Source organism: Bufo bufo, chromosome 8, assembly GCF_905171765.1.
Source record: "Bufo bufo chromosome 8, aBufBuf1.1, whole genome shotgun sequence".
NCBI classification, from domain to species: Eukaryota; Metazoa; Chordata; class Amphibia; order Anura; family Bufonidae; genus Bufo; species Bufo bufo.
In genome coordinates, this window is record NC_053396.1 from 136,214,601 (window position 1) to 136,230,624 (window position 16,024).

The 16,024-nt window shown below is 48.2% G+C and overlaps 1 protein-coding gene across 1 annotated transcript in view; it reads left to right on the forward strand.

Moving 5' to 3' along the window:
• Window positions 1-15,551, forward strand: part of TBC1D8B (TBC1 domain family member 8B) — a 68,029-nt gene extending 52,478 nt beyond the window's left edge. Inside the window, exons 16-21 of the mRNA XM_040442357.1 lie at window positions 1,350-1,593; window positions 1,672-1,737; window positions 1,852-1,935; window positions 3,684-3,740; window positions 10,335-10,432; window positions 13,951-15,551. Coding sequence (XP_040298291.1) covers window positions 1,350-1,593; window positions 1,672-1,737; window positions 1,852-1,935; window positions 3,684-3,740; window positions 10,335-10,432; window positions 13,951-14,355 — 954 coding nt within the window. The 3' untranslated portion in view covers window positions 14,356-15,551. The remainder of the gene's footprint in view (window positions 1-1,349; window positions 1,594-1,671; window positions 1,738-1,851; window positions 1,936-3,683; window positions 3,741-10,334; window positions 10,433-13,950) is intronic.
• The last annotated feature ends 473 nt before the right edge of the window (window positions 15,552-16,024 follow it).

The following is a 16,024-nucleotide window of genomic DNA, read 5'->3' on the forward strand; positions in this document are numbered from 1 at the left end:
TTATTAGCGTTAGTGCCCAGTGTGGAAACTGCAGGATTTTATCATTTCTGTTTACATATAGATGTTGACATGGAAAATTAAAAACAACATCAACAATTCTTTAAAAATGTGATTTGAACAATAGGTAATTTTCTGATGACGCATTCCCTTTGAACCATCATCCCTATAGTCCTAATCTTATCCAGTCAGGCTATCATCTGTTTGTTCCCCTGAAAGAAAGAAGTCCTATGAAGACGAAGATTCACAACTGATGATTAGGTGAAGGCAGCGGTGCATTTATGGCTCGCAGCCCAGCCGAAAATATTTTTAATGGTGGAATACAAAAGCTTGTAGACAAATGGGCAAAGTATATTGGAAAGCAGGATGATTGTGTCTGAAAATGACTTATTTGTCTTTTCTGAAAGTTGATTAAAATAAATTGTTAATCATTTTTCACTCTCCTTCAAACTAAGCTTTGTTAGGGACTGGAAGGTCCTTGGTCCATGCATACTGCTCTAGCATTCCTGATGTTTCTGAAGGGGGGAATCATAGCTAAAGGGGGGGTTCTGAGCCCATTTATTCTCACTGCTTGCAATTAGGAGGAGTTTGGAGCAGGCTGTGGCGCCATTCAAGGTCTGTGAGACTGACCAATTCTAGAGACCCCAGTGATCCTATGGATAGGTGATGACTGTCAATTGTGGGAAAACTCCTTTTAAAATGCTTTAGTGTTCCCCAATCTGTAGCTTTCAATTATGTTCCAAAACTACAGCTGCCATTATGCTATAAGATGTAGAATTTCAATGGATGGAGAACACTTTCAATAATTGCTAGAGATACTAGTCACTGCCATATCAAAGTCTGATTAGACCTGTCGACTGGTATAGCTAAAGCCCTGTTCACGTCACATCACAGCCCTGTGTGGGGTGTAGGCACCAAGACGAACTCCCTGCCTAAGCCCCGAATACATCCACAGGGATCTATTCATATGACAAAAGCCAAAAGAGTGTCCTTGTATGCTATAAAGAGAGTAACTGATTACATCACGTCATATGTTGTTGTATGCCTGTATAAGCGGCATCTATAGAAGCCTTCTGTGGGAGGTATACATCGCCAATAATACCACTGGATACGTCTGGCAAAATTCTCTAACGTGATGCTAACATGGCCTACATAATTCACTTTGTCATTCCGCCATCTGAAATGGATCTCTTGCAGCAATTTAGTTCAAGTTTTATCAAATTATAGTGGAATCTGATGGGAGATACAGTAAGTGTATCGCAGTTGGCAACATGACGTCGGTCTAATTTCACCTGCATATGAGTTGTTTGCTAGTATAATAAAATGAGCTTCCTATCGTTGTTTTTCCCAAGAGAGAACACTTCTTGTCTTGTTACTGGAGTGTGAATAACAGCAGAATATTGAGCCACCATGACCCCAGCTTGCCTTATCTAGAACAGTATCACATAGACTGCCAGCAGTTCCGGACTCTCTACCATCTTCTCAGCCCCTGGGCATACTCTCCTAGCGTAGACTCACTGGCATTATGGACCTTCCGGCTATTTGATGAAAATTCAGATGGTCTCCTCAATTTTAAAGAATTTGCAACAGCATTTGGTGAGATTTATAGTAATCGAAATAACGAGTGATTGATATGAAATACAAGTTGTCCTTGATTAAACCTTCATGTTGCAGATGTCATGTTCAATGGCAGCTTCACGGATCGGCTCAAGCTACTCTTTAAAATGCATATACCCCCAGGTATGTATATCTAGCCTTGTTTACTCTGTTCTGCGGACTGACAGAATTAGAGCTTCTTTAGCATGTAGCAAAATATTCAGTGTATTATTTTTTTTTTTTGCTTTTTTTTTTTAGCTTTTACGGAAGTGGGATCTATGAGCCCATCCGAGGAAACCAAACTTTCCAAAGAGGAATTAATGCACTTCAGCCAACTTCATGGTAAATAAATGATAATTGTGATGTGCAGTGCTAGAAAGGATGTTAAAGGTAATCTGTCAAATCTGGTCTCTAAGGGCTAAAATCAGCAGAGGATACATTTTAGAAGGGGTTAAAGAATAAGAAAGACACAGATGAATGATTTTGCTGGCTGATCCTTTTCCTTGCAGCAGAAATGTAGTGTTAGGCTACTTTCACACAAGCGTTTTTTGCGGATCAGTTATGGATCTGCAAAAACGCTTCCGTTACAATAATACAACCGCATGCATCCGTCATGAACGGATCCAGTTGTATTATGTCTTCTATAGCCATGACGGATCCGTTTTCTATTGTGTCAGAGAAAATGGATCAGTCCCCATTGACTCACATTGTGTGCCAGGACAGATCCGTTTGGCTCCGCTTCGTCAGGCGGACAGTAAAACCTTGCAGGCAGCGTTTTGGTGTCCGCCTCCAGAGCGGAATGGTGACTGATCGGAGGCAAACTGATGCATTCTAAGCGGATCCTTTTCCATTCAGAATGCATTAGGGCAAAACTGATCCGTTTTGGACCGCTTGTGAGAGCCCTGAACGGATCTCACAAACGGAAAGCCAAAACGCTAGTGTGAAAGTAGCCTTACATGGAGGCTATTCAGAAGAAAGGCCATCTCTGTATTACATGGACAACCCAAGTCCACCAGAGCAGGATTGTAACCTTGGGTAGTGGAAGGGCACAGAAAAATAGCTCTATCCCTGACTTACCTGTGTCTGTCAGCTGCTCAGCGCATTCAGTATGATGAATTCACTGCATCCCGTTGCCTCTGGCAGCCATCATTGGTGTGCACCCAGCCGGTAGCCTACAAGACTAGTAAATGGTGGGGCAGGATGCCAATGGCTCTTTGCTCTGCCATAGTTTGCAGTTGTGTAGTCAGGGGAGAGTCTACCACCATAGAGAGGGATCTAAGTGTTCGCGCCTCTCTATCACATCTCTATTTCAGTATAGGTCTTTAGGTCTTTTAGGCACTGTAGGAATATCTGATTGGCGGGGGTCCGACACTCTGCACCCCATGCCATCAGCTCTAAGGCCAGAACTACACCGCTCCATTCATTGTGTTACTGCAGCACTGCTTCCCTTGAAGTGAACTGCCCTGCAGTTACATGCTCCATTACACCGCTACATTGCACTATAACCAGAACTGTGTAGCTCCGACTACTCTGAAACAGTTGACTGGCTGGAGTGCGGCCTAAAGAAAGGCTATCGATTAGCGAAAGAGTGGACAAGCCCTTTAAATTATTTTTGTTTGGAGTTGTTGTGTTAGGGTTTGGGATTATACATTATACATGTTTTAAACTGGGAAATAAATGAAAAAAATGGTTTAGACTCTGTTCACATCTGCTTTGTGGCTTCCGTTTGTGATGGACACCAGCTGTGCAGACGTGTCTGTCATTCTGGTGGCAAAAATATTGCTGCACACATAGCTGTTTTTCCTCCAAAAACTACAGAATCTGTGATGCAGATGTGAACAGTGTCTAAGTAGTACAAAGGTATATAAAGCTATAAAGATCATCAGTATATTGTATGCATCTTGTTTCTTGTAGTACGAGATTCCCAAAATTCCTAGGAGAGCCTTTGAAAATACTTATGTTTTTCCAAGTTTCATTGTTTCTCTTGGAGAAAAAAAATCTGAGTCTCAAATTTTACATGTTCAAAAAAATATACCGGTACAAAATAAATTATTTTTCTTCTTGCTAATAATCACCTTTCTCTTCAACAGTGACATCTCCTATAGAACTGTCCAGTCCTGATGACAAAACGAAGAGTCCTGAAAAGGGTATTTTGAAAGATTTTATGTATTAAAATATCTTGGGCCGGTGCAATTCAGTTGTGAAATGTTTCCAGCACCTAGTTTCTTACATTTAGCTGGTGGCCTTTTGTGCATGTAACCCAAAAGAAAATATATTGCTGGCTTACTCTATTAGAAACCATAGATTAAAAGTTTTTCTCGCCCAGTTTCCTTGGGGGACACAGAAGACCTTGGGTATAGCTCCTCTCCATAGGAGGCGTGACACTAAGTGAAGACTGTTAAGCCCCTCCTCCACAGCTATACCCTCAGTCTGGAGAGAGAGACTGCCAGTTTTTGCTTAGTGTCCAAGGAGGCAAGACACTCCCTGCTCTGCAGGGCTGTTTTTCTCCTGTTTGGTTTATAATTTAGATTTTTTTTCTTTTATTTTTCTTCAGATCATCAGGGACAACAGAGACGCACTAGACCTCTCTGTTCTCCCGGGTTTGAGCTGCGCCAGTGCCGGTCACCCGCACTGCTGCCTCCCCCACAGAAGGCAAGGTGGACCAGGGCAGCCCAGCTCCCCTGCATCCCGCCAGCGCAAGGGTCGCCCGCACGCCAAGTCCCTCTTCCAGCGTCCTGCCACTACGGTGCCAGTAGCTGAAGGGGCGACCCTGCTGGAACGGACCGAGGGTGAAGACGGCTGTGGTAAGAGAGAGGCTTCTCCAGCCCTACGTTCCCCTCCCTGGTCTCCTGCGTGCTGGACCCCATACTGGTCCCTGCTGAACCTAGACTGGCCCCTGGGTTGCCGTAGGTGAACAGCCAATATCCAGCTGTTGCCCAATAATCATATAGCCCCACACCACCACCATACTGGTGACTGCGGGGCGACAATACACTGCCCCTCCATAGGGCATTGCACGGGGGTGAGCATGGCATTGCTGTGGAGGAATTCTGCTACAGGGCCGGAGACCCGCTCCTAGCTGCCCCTGACACAGGGGTTATGCCGGCCCTCCCCCTTACTTGTCGCAGATTCAGTACAGGGGGCCCGCGCTAACTGCCCCTGTCCCTCCTCTACGGGCGCCTGTCCATTAGGGCAGGGGGTGCAGTGCTGGACTTCAGGGTCCCCCTCCTTACCGATGCGCTAGGGCCAAGGGCCCGCTCCAGAAGCTGCCGGCCGCAAGGCTCGCGGCCTGCATGTACTGAGCGCGATGCTCCAACAGACCCCGGCCGACTGTTGATGCTTCCGGTCGGCCGGGTGCCGCAAACTTTGACTCGGGCTTTGGCCTGCTCGACCGCAATCCGGCCCTCTGTCTCTGCCGGCCCGCGGGGTGGGCACCCGCGGCCGTTAGTACATGCGTCAGCCCGGCTCCCTCCAGGTCCCGGCCGACCGTCGGTACCTCCTGGCCGGCCGGGCGCCGCAAAAATCTAGGCCCCGGCTTTGCGACCTACTAGGCCGCAAAATTCGGGCCTCGGTTGGAGGGGGCGGGAACTTCTCGCGCCGCAAATTCTTCCCGCCTGGAGGTCCCCCGCCCCCAGGGGATCGCAGCGCCGCCCCCCAGGCCGGATCTTTGTTAACCTGTTGGGTACCGGCCATCTCCAGGGGCCGGCTCCCATCTGGTGGACACCCTCTATGTTCTGGGCTTCCTAATAGGCCTGTATGAGGCTGTGCCCCTGTATGGTGTCTCAGAGTGGCTGTGTTTAAAAAAAAAAAAAAAAAGGGGCTTCCATGGCGAAGTTAATAAATAACGTAATGGCTGCGCAGGACGCTGCAGCCTGATACAGTAGTGCTGGCCGCACGCTATGCCCCCCTTCCGTAGGCGGCATGTTGCGCTCCCCGGCTGCGGTGCTGGTCAGCTGCATGTCTCCCTTTTAGGCGGACCCCTGCCATCTCCCGGGATACGGCGCTGGCCAAGTGTAGGCGCCCCTCTTCCGCCTGTTCTAAAGGCAGAACGTCACCTCTCCAGTTATGGTGCTGGCCATGGACATGACCCCCTTCCTAAGTGGAATTCTGCGCTCCCTCTGGTCGCAGGCTGACCATGTGCATGACCCCCTTCTATAGGCGGAATACTACATTCACCGGATCGGTGCTGATTATGTGCACGACCCCCCTTCCTTAGGGGAACGCTGCACTCTCACTGGATTTAATGCTGGACAGGTGCATGACCCCCTTCTGGGGCGGAATAATTGCACTCTCACCGGATACAGTGCTGGCCATGTGCACGACCCCCCTCCTTAGGGGAACGCGGCACTCTCACTGGATTCCCTGCCGGCCATGTGTGTAACCCCCTTCTTAGGCGGTACGCTGCACTCTCACTGGGTTCGCTGTCGGCCATGTGCATGAAACGCTTCCATAAGAGGAACTCCGCACTCTCGCCGGATGTGGTGCTGGCCATGTGCACGTCCCCCTTCCATAAACGGAACACTGCACTCTTACTGGATTCACTACCGGCCATGTGCATGACTCCCTTTCATAAGCGGTATGCTGCACTCTCATTGGTTTTGCTGCCGGCCTTGAGCATGCCTCCTTCTCTCAGGCGGCATACATACACTCTTACTGGCTGGGGTTGTTCTCTCGCGGTAGGTTGCTGGCCACGTGCCTGACCCCCTTCCATGGTTGGGTGCTTGCACTCTCACCGGATCCGCTGACGGCCATGCATATGCATGGCCCCCCTTCTGTGGGCGGTGTACCGCACTCTCGCTGGATTGCTGCCGGCGTGGGCATGCCTCCTCTCCTCAGGCGACATTCTTGCACTTTCACTGACTGGATTTGTTCTTGTGCCAGTACGTTGCCGGCCAGGTGCATACCCCCATCCATGGCGGGATGCTCGCGCTCTCCTGGGATGCGATGTTGGCCATGTGCACCCCCCCCCTTCTGGGAGGATCATTGCACTTTCACCGAATACGTTGCTGGCCGTGAGCATGGCTCTCTAACATGGGTGCGCTGCTTGCACTCCCATTGGAAATGGTGCTGGGTTTGTGCATGACCACTTCTCATTCCATGGGCAGAATTTTGCACGCTCACAAGATTCACGGCTGTCCTTGTATATGCTGTACTGGACGTTCCCCTTTCATTGGCGAAGTAGTTGCACTCTCACGAAATTCGGTGTTGGGTGGATTATTGCACAATCATTTAATGCTAGGATAATCCTGTGCATGCCCCCCTTTCACTAGGTCCTTTTGGTGCGGGCCTTTGCACTCTTGCCATCTGCAGAGTTTGCCAGGTACCTTCTTCCCCCTTTTCTGGGCGGACTGCTTGCGTTCCATCGCATGCCTGTACTGGTCTTGTGCATAACTCCTTTTCAGGTTGCACTTTACACTTCCGTGGATACTGTGGGACGCTGTGGCTGTGCGCTCTGTGCGTTGTTTGGGCCGTGTATGCCTTCTCCTCCCGTGGGTGGGTTGGCCTTCTCACTGCCTGCAGGGTTGCTAGTACGTATGCCTCCCTTCCTCCTGCGACATACTTTTCTCTTGGGGTGAGGTTGCTTGTCGCAAGCTTTGCACTCTTCTCTGAAGAGATCATTCTGTCCACCTGTATGAGCCTAAGGTGTTGTTGTCCAACACACAACAATGAATGCTCAATGTATTCACAGCTGTATATCTTGTATATACGTAGACTGGCTCTGCTGGCTCGCTACTGCACCGAGCTGGGTGGTACTCATTCTCTGGTGTGGTCCCGTTGTGTCGGCACCCACCATGTTCGTTGGCCCTTCCACCTGGGGAGTGTTCGGGGTCCCTTGATGCGTAGCCATTCGTCATCCCGTGACATTGCTTCCCCGCGCAACCGGTCGGGGTCGAGAGTGTTGTCTGCAGTGCCGCTCGACTTCTACGTTGGCTCTGGCGGGACTACGGTTCCCTCGCCTACTACCATTTCATCCTCTCAGATGCAGTGTGGTGTGGGTCCTTCCTATTGGCGCCCTCTGCGCTTCAGTCTGCTGCTACCAGGTTCAGACCGCTCCTCTCGGGTAGGTCACCCAACTCCTCTTGGGTGCTCGATTATCCAGGTCCAAGGACCTCCACTTTTGGTTTCTTCAGGGTATTCGCCTGCTGCGAAGCGGTGTGCAGGTCGTCTCACAGAGTAGCGGGGATTCGGCTCTTCTTTTCCTCGCCGGCTCGATTTTTTGGCTTCCGCTCTGGGTTTGTCACTCCAATGTGGCTTCTACCCCGGCCAGGCCTCAGAGGCTGTTCCGTCATTGATCGCCCACCCCCCACCCCCTCGGGGGTGAGCATGGTTGTTCACTTGGATGGTTCCGGTGTCACTTGTGATCTCGTACCATCTCCCTCGTTCTCACTGGCAGTACTAGCTGTTTGCCGGGCCTACCGCGTTCTGTCCTCCCGCTGGGTGCAGATTGCCTTTCCATTCTGTGCATATGGTCCTGCTGGACTTACTTTCTCGGTAATTTGGGAGGACTACCCTTCGGTCAAGATTGTCCTTGGATCTCCCATACCGGGACTGTAGAACTCCTTTCTGTGGTGGCTACAACGACTTGGACTTTGGCCTGTCTTGTCCGGGCATCTGTCGGATGCTGGGCGGACCCTTCCGTTTTCTTCCGTCTGTCCTTCTGCTCCCCCACTCCAGTTGGATACGGGACTATGTTGTTCGGGGGCCGACAGGACCGTTTTTTTCCGATCCTTCTGCCGTGTTACTGGTCTGCGCCTGATCACATTGGGTTTTCTCCCGCTTGCCAGGTGATTCCTGCGAGCACGCTAGTGTTCGCTCCGACCGTGCTTCGTCCAGGTTTGGTTGTCGGACTTAGGGTTCTTGCCTGGGGTTTTGTGGGAAGCAGGGCATTCCCCCACTCTGCCTTTCTTTCCCTTGGTTTTGTCTTCTCTAGTCCGGCCTGACCCTGGGACTTTGGCTCTGTTACTTGAAGTGTCAAGTGTCGGCGCTGTCCTTACCCTTCCAGCGTTTCCTGGCCCTCTTGGGCCTGTCATGACCTTCTTCCACGGAGTGGCTCTTTGGTTCCTCTGTACCGGTCCCTGGTACCGCCCTGGGAACTACATACTGAGCTCTCGGCGCTCCAATCTTTTCCTTGGAGCCGTTGCAGAAGTTCTCCCTACTCCTTCTTCTGTCCTGTACAGTTGTGTTTCTCTTGCCATCATGTCTGACGGGTGCCTGATTGGCGGCCCTTCGTGTTCTGTGTTTTCTGTCCTTTTCCAGGACAGGGCTGTTCTCCATCCTGTCCCTTCCTTCTGAAGGTGGTATCTGCCTTCTTATCAACGAGGCTTTCGTCCTTTCCCTCCCATCCCCGGGAACGGACGCTTTACCGTTTGGAGGTTGTTGGGCCTTGCAGTTTTTACTTGGGGATCTCCGACTCTGTCTGCGTTCGGTCTCTTGTGTTTCCAGGAGGTCTGCGCAAAGGGTTGATGGCCTCCAGGGTGGCTTCCTCCGCTTTCTCAGAGTGTCTATTGCTGTGGTTACCGCACCAAGGGCAGGGTTCTGCTTTTGGTGTCACCGTTCATTTCATCAGAGCGGTCGGTGCCTCCTGGGCCGGAGGCATTAGGCTTCGGCCATGCATTTGTGCAAGGCGGTCACTGTCTTCCTTGCACACCTTACCGAGTTCTACAGGGTGCATACTCGGGCTTCGGCGTATGCTGCCTTGGGCCGCCTGGTCTGCAGGCGGCGGTTTCTTGATGCCTTCGGGTGCTTCGCCTTGGTGCTGTGGTCCCTCCCCTCTTGGACTGCTATTGAACGTCCTAAGGTCTTCTGTGTCCCCCAAGGAAACTGGGCGAAAAAACGAGATTTTTGTATAACTTACCAGTAAAATCTCTTTCTCGCTCTTTCCTTGGGGGACACAGCACCCACCCATTCTTTGTTTTTTTCTTTACACGTTTTCTGAGTTGTTTTACCCGTTAGGTAGTTGGCTTGTTGGTTCCGCTTTTGGACTTTGCCTTTTCTCACTACTTGGACACGCAACTGGCAGTCTCTCTCTCCAGGCTGAGGGTATAGCTGAGGAGGAGGGGCTTAACAGTTTTCACTTAGTGTCACGCCTCCTATGGAGATGAGCTATACCCAAGGTCTTCTGTGTCCCCCAAGGAAAGAGCGAGAAAGAGATTTTACTGGTAAGTTATACAAAAATCTCGTTTTTCCTGTGGATAGGTCATCGGTATTTGATCGGTGGGTCTCGACACCCAGGACCCCCGCCAAACAGCCTTTTTTAAGAAGGCAGGAACACTCCAGTGTGTACCACAGCCTTCTCCGTGCTCACCAAGCACCCTGCCGTAAATTGTATAGCGGCTGTGTTTGGCATCACAGCTCAGCCCCATTCACTTCAATGGGGCTGAGCTGCACCTATGCCACGTGACCGATGAATGGAGAGAAGGCTGTGGTGCTACTGCGAGAGCCGCCGTCTTCTCGAACAGCTGATCATCCAGGGTCTCGGGTGTCAAACCCCATCCGATCAGATACTGATGATCTATCCAGGGGATAGGTCATTAATATGTAAGTCCTGGAAAACCACTTTAAATCTGATATTTGTCAACTATTATTTAATTCAAACCTATCATATCCTGAAGAACCACGTTCAGTCCCATCTTTATAAAGATGGGATAACAATTACCTGCCAGAACCCTGTGGCAGGCACATGTTTTATCATTGTATGGGGACTTGGAAAACTTCTAAATCGCATGGCTTCTATTTTAAAGGTAAAGGGAAGATTGATATTCAAGCATATCTGAAGCAATGGCAAGATGAACTGGTGCGTAAGGAGGAAAGTATTAAGGACCTACCCAGAATGCATCAGGTAACCTTTTACATACACTATTTTATAGTATAGATTCAGGCAAAAATAAGTTTAGAATTACCATATATATTTATTTTTTTAACAGGGGTCCCCATATCCCTATTTTCACCAAGGCAGCCTCCCTGATATGAGCATTGCATGCTCCAATGCTCTCCTAGCAGTGCAAAGGCTTTCATTGGAGATCCGGTGACATACTGGGCTCTCCATGGGAATGCTAGGCAGAGGCTTCCGCCTAGCAGTGAGCCCGGTGATGTCATCGGCACTAATGGGCGGGCTTTAGCGCTGACCTAGCCTAAAAACAGCTAGGGCAGAGCTAAAGCCCGCCCATCAGTGCCAATGACGTCATTGGCAACACTGTTAGGCGGAAGCCTCTGCCTAGCAGTGTAAATATAATCAAACAGCCCTTGCCCTGCGCTATATAGCACAGGGCAAGGGAGAGCATTGGAGCATGAAATGCTCCAATGCTTATATCAGGGGGGCTGCCTGGGTGAACGTGGAGATATGTTTGGGTTCAGCTCCTGAACCTGGACAACCGCTTTAATGGGATACAGGCAATGATCTTAAAGGGCCTTCTTCTTCATCTTATTGTTATCTGTATAAAAAATCTTCTTCTGCTGGCTATCACTAGGTTTGGCAGAGGTAGTATTTAATTAAACAAATGACCCAGTGGGTGGCAGGAGGTCACTTGAATGTGTCCAGAATTACACTGTTTATTAGCTTCATTCACATACAGGATGAACTATCCAATCATTTCAGCATGTGACCGTAGGAGAAGACTTGGAATAGATAAGATATGCAGACATATAAAATAGATGGAGAGAATAACTTGAATATCTAAGGTTAGGTGCGCAGCCCTATCCAACTATGCTGGATACGGTGAACTCCGGCAATCTGTTCCTCTACTGGATCAGGCTGCCGGAGTTCATATCGTATATGTGAACGTAGTCCTACCTTAACAGAATTGTCTGCTTAGAGAACTTGGTGACTAATAAAGACCTTTAGTTACAGCAGTCTTGCCTTTTGCACTTGTATTGCTGTGCGAGATTATTGTGGCCACAGGAGGCTATGTTCACATCTCCGTCAAGCTGTTTCGGCAGAGAACAGTCTGCTGGAGTCCACCGGATCAGGCATTGCCGGATAATGCCGCTCCCTGCTGAACTACATAGACTATAATGAAAGCGATGATCTGTGCGCTTTCCGGCATGATTCTAACATATCAAGTTACTGGAGATGTAAACGTAGCCTTAGTTAGGACTCATGCACATGACTGTATGTATTTTGCTAAATATTATGTCCAGTAGGTCGGCACTGCAGGTGAGTTTCATGGTGCTCGCGTCCTAGGATTGGCATCCCATGAAGTAACAGCAATAAAGGGCCGGCACTCACTTCCACCTATACTGAATGATTCTGTTTGACTGTTGGACAAAGACACCTGTGAGTGTCGAAACGCGTCACAGGAATATGTGACAATAAACAGAATCATTAAGTATAGCTGTATGTATTTCGCAGTCCGCAAAACACTGATCCGCAAAAAATATGGATGATGTTTATGTGCATTCCATATTTTGCACAACTGAACAGCTGGCCCCTAATAGAACAGTCCTATCCTTGTCTGTAATGCGGACAGACATACGGACAAACGGAATGCACACGGAGTACCTTCTGTTTTTTTTTTGTGGACCCATTGAAATGAATGGTTCCGCATACGGTCCGCAAAAAAAGGGAACGGACGCAGAAAGAAAATACTGTTGTGTGCATGAGTCCTTACACTGAGTGGCTAGGAACAGGAGGACTGGTAAGTCTTAAAGCTGTATTCCAGAATTGCCTTATTTTCAAAATTCCCCCAAACGGTACCTCTGAAGAGATCTGTAGATCTGTTCTCTCCGCTATTCGGTTCCAGCTCCATGGGTCCCTGGCTGCCTTCACAGCGCTTGGTCCATGCATGTAAACTTCCAGTATGGACAGGGCTAGGTGTGCCTCTAGAGCCAACTGGCCTTAGCAGTGATCTTTTCCCAAGTGGCACGTCGCTGCTGGGTCACATGCCTCTTGGGGACACATCACCACTGAGGCCAGTCATTGGCTGCAGCAGCAGACCGAAGTACAGTGAAGACAGCTGGGGACCAATGGAGTTGGAACTGAGCAGCAGGGAGCAGGTAAGTAGGCTTTCCTTAACGGGTCTAGCAGGGAGGGGGATTTAAAAACAAGTCTATCCTACATGGCTAAGTAAGAGCTTAGACTTTTAAAACCAGTGACTGTGATTGGGCTGTAGGTCCAGTGTATCTGTGATATGGCATAAAATTAAAACAACTTCCTCTTAGTAAATTACAATGAAAGAGAAATCTGCTGCACAAATAGCTAAGGTTTGAAGAGAAAGGCCTCATAAACATACTGCACACTGAACAGTTGTGATATTTTTCACTAAGTAAAGGGGTTGTCCGAGTTATGTAAAAGAATATATACATGAGCTAAAAAAAATTATATTTACTCATTTACCTAGTTCTGTTCTGGCCCTTTGTTAACATGCAGTTGCAGAGCTGTTGGGGTGTGTAACAACAATCTTTGAGGTTTTCCTGGTGAATATTTGTGGGTGTCAACAAAGACTGCCTTTACCCTCCCCCTGCTCTGCAGAGGGAGTGAATAAAATTGCTGCCCTGTCTGCAGTCTGACTGCTGGGATACTCATGTTATATTTGTAAGACTACAAGTCCCAGCTGTACAGTACAATGACATTGCTGATAAACATAGGATCCTCCCTCTACCTGTTCTTTTGCAATGCTCTGCAGAAACTTCTTCACAGTCAGCAGAAGAGTACAGAGGAGAGGACTCCTCCGGTCTCTGTCAGCTTAGTGTGTGCAGGGTAAGGAGGGAGGGAAGATCCTGTGCACAGCGTTTGTCTCCTCAGTGCTTGGAGAAGAGGAAAATTGGCGGCTGCTCAGTACCTGATGCAGAGCCTCCAACCCTGAGTCTGTGCTGCTGATGGTAGAAGGGGTTAAACTTTGCTGAAGAATCCAGAGGGAGGGGAGACACAGGACAGACAGCTCAACCAGCAAATCGGGCAGTGCAGGGGGAGTGGCCTGTCCCTCCAACCAGCACAGCCTTCACAGTGACATTCTGTGCACAGAGGCAGACCTGCTCCTTTGCTTGTGCACAGAACGGCACAGAGCAGGGAAAGAAGCTGACATCACAGGTCATGTGACGCTCAGCTAACTAGGAGAACGGGACTACTGTAGATGAAGTAAATGAACTGAAAACCCCTTACATTTGCTTAGTTAGAAAGAACAAAGTAAAACAACTTGGACCAACCCCTTTGAACTCCTGTGATTTTTCTCACTGCTGACAGATTGTCTTCTAGCACTAGTGATGTAAGCTATAATTTGATTTTGAGGATACATGGTAATCCGTCATCTTCTCCAATTTGTAAATTTGTTAACCGGCTGCCCTCCATTTGCTTGTCAAAAAGAAGAAAACGTGATGTTTCTTTTCTCTTTTTTTTTTTTTTATCATACTTTTTCTTTTCAGGCTCCGTTCATCCAGTTTTCGAAAACACTATACAACTTATTTCATGGGGACCCTGAAGAAGAATTGTTATATCGTGCCATTGCCGCTGTGACCAGTCTCCTCCTTCGTATGGAGGAAGTGGGTAGGAAACTGCAGCATCCAGCTTCTCCTGCCCCGATTCTACTACCAGAGGGAGGTACTCAGCCTGTTGACACCCCTCAGGAGAGCGTTGCTCTCAAAGAGACGGAAAACACTGTTTCTCTCCCTTCCAAAGAAGACTCTGAATGGTCTTTTGCATTTGAGCAGATCCTTGCCTCACTACTAAATGAACCTTCCCTTGTCAGGTTTTTTGAAAAACCTACTAATTTCAAAGACAAGTTAGAATCTGCCAGGACATCTCAAATGCGTGCTAGTAAGAGGGTATAAGGAACACTCATCTTCTCTCCACTTCACCAACCACTATACAAAAATGGCCACTTTTACCTTTATTTTTATTTTTTTCATCTAATGAGCCACAATTGACTCTTTTATATGTTTTTAGGGCTATAATGCATTTTTTTCTTTGAAATGGAGAAAAGCCCGCCATTCAGATGCACTGTATACATGTGCTTTCCAGTTGAGAGCGCACTGCTGCTGTCTTCTATTATGTCATGATTACAGAAGGGATGCTGGTTTTAATATTATACGTGAGGCCAGGGTCGCTAATGCACATTTTAGAAACAGGTTTTTAATCCTTGGTACTTGCTACTTACCCTCTTATCCACTTACACAGTGGACATTAGGTGGCCATCTGCCTGTTCTATCTAATCAGTGGGGCTATGAAGGTGGATATAGGACACGGCAGATTTACAGAGGTAACCTCTTCCTGCTTCTAAATTATTGCTGGAAAGGGAGGTAGACTTTTTACTACTCCATCCATGTTGGTCATAGACCTAGTGAACTTTTCCTTTTCCAATAGAGGATATGTTCTCTAGTGATTGACCTAAAGCATGAGTTTTCTCCCAAATACATGCAGCTACAACACAGCTGACGCTTCTAGACCAGATTTTTTTGGGGTACTCTATGAAAGAGTTACTTTTTCTCCCATGTAGTATGTGAGTACGGGTGCGTTTACATATGTCCAGCGACATGGCATAGTTCGAAAGTTTTTAAAATTCTCAGAGGAGCAGACAGGCCTATAAAAGAAGGGGGGAAAAAAGCTGAAAGGGGCTGTCTCGTTTCCAAAATTGATGACCTATCCTCAGTGAATGGAATGGAGGAGCTGTAATTGGAGGTAAACAGTGCAGAGAATGCAGTAGCGCTGCGTTCTCTACAAACAGCTGATTAGCAGGTGTTCCGAGAGTTGGACCTCTGGCAATCTGATATTGAGGACCTATCCTGAGGATAGTTCATCAATATTGGAAACTGGACAACCCCTTTAACTTACCTACTAAAGATCATTTCATTTCAGTGCAGCAGATCCAGTCCCTTGTCGACCAGAAGTGATGACATTATGTTCATAATGTGAAGTATGGCACATAACCGCTGAGGCCAGCGAGTGGCTGAGTGGTTAAGTGAATAATGGACGTGACATCATCACTTCCTGTCTGACTGGGACTGAAAGACTTGAGGACCGGACCTGTCGCCCTGGAACAAAAAGACCTTTATCAATTGAGATATTTTAGAAGCCTGTCTGTTCCCCTGAGAATTTCAAAAGCGAACGGTCAACTCCTTTAACAGGTCTGACGTTGTGGCCGATTGGAGGCTATGGTGGCCCAGATAGAACAAGAAATTGTCATTGGGCAGATCGGAGTCAGGCATCAGAAAACTGTCTGGACCCTACTGATATGTGAACTCAGCCTAAGTCTCCATACAGCAGCTGAAACAACTAGGCCCCCCAGTCCCCCCATACAGTAACATGAAAAAGAAAGTGGAAAAAAAAAATAACTGTCAGCAATAGCAAGTCAATAGACTCTGCTACCATGGGCCGTGGGATTTAGGTCACTGTGTAGCCCCAGCCTCAATGTTGCAGTAAGGATTGTCTGCAATATTTTGAAAAATCTTCTAGCATTTGCATTTACTTTTGACAAAAATGATTGCTACAGCAGTAAGACGT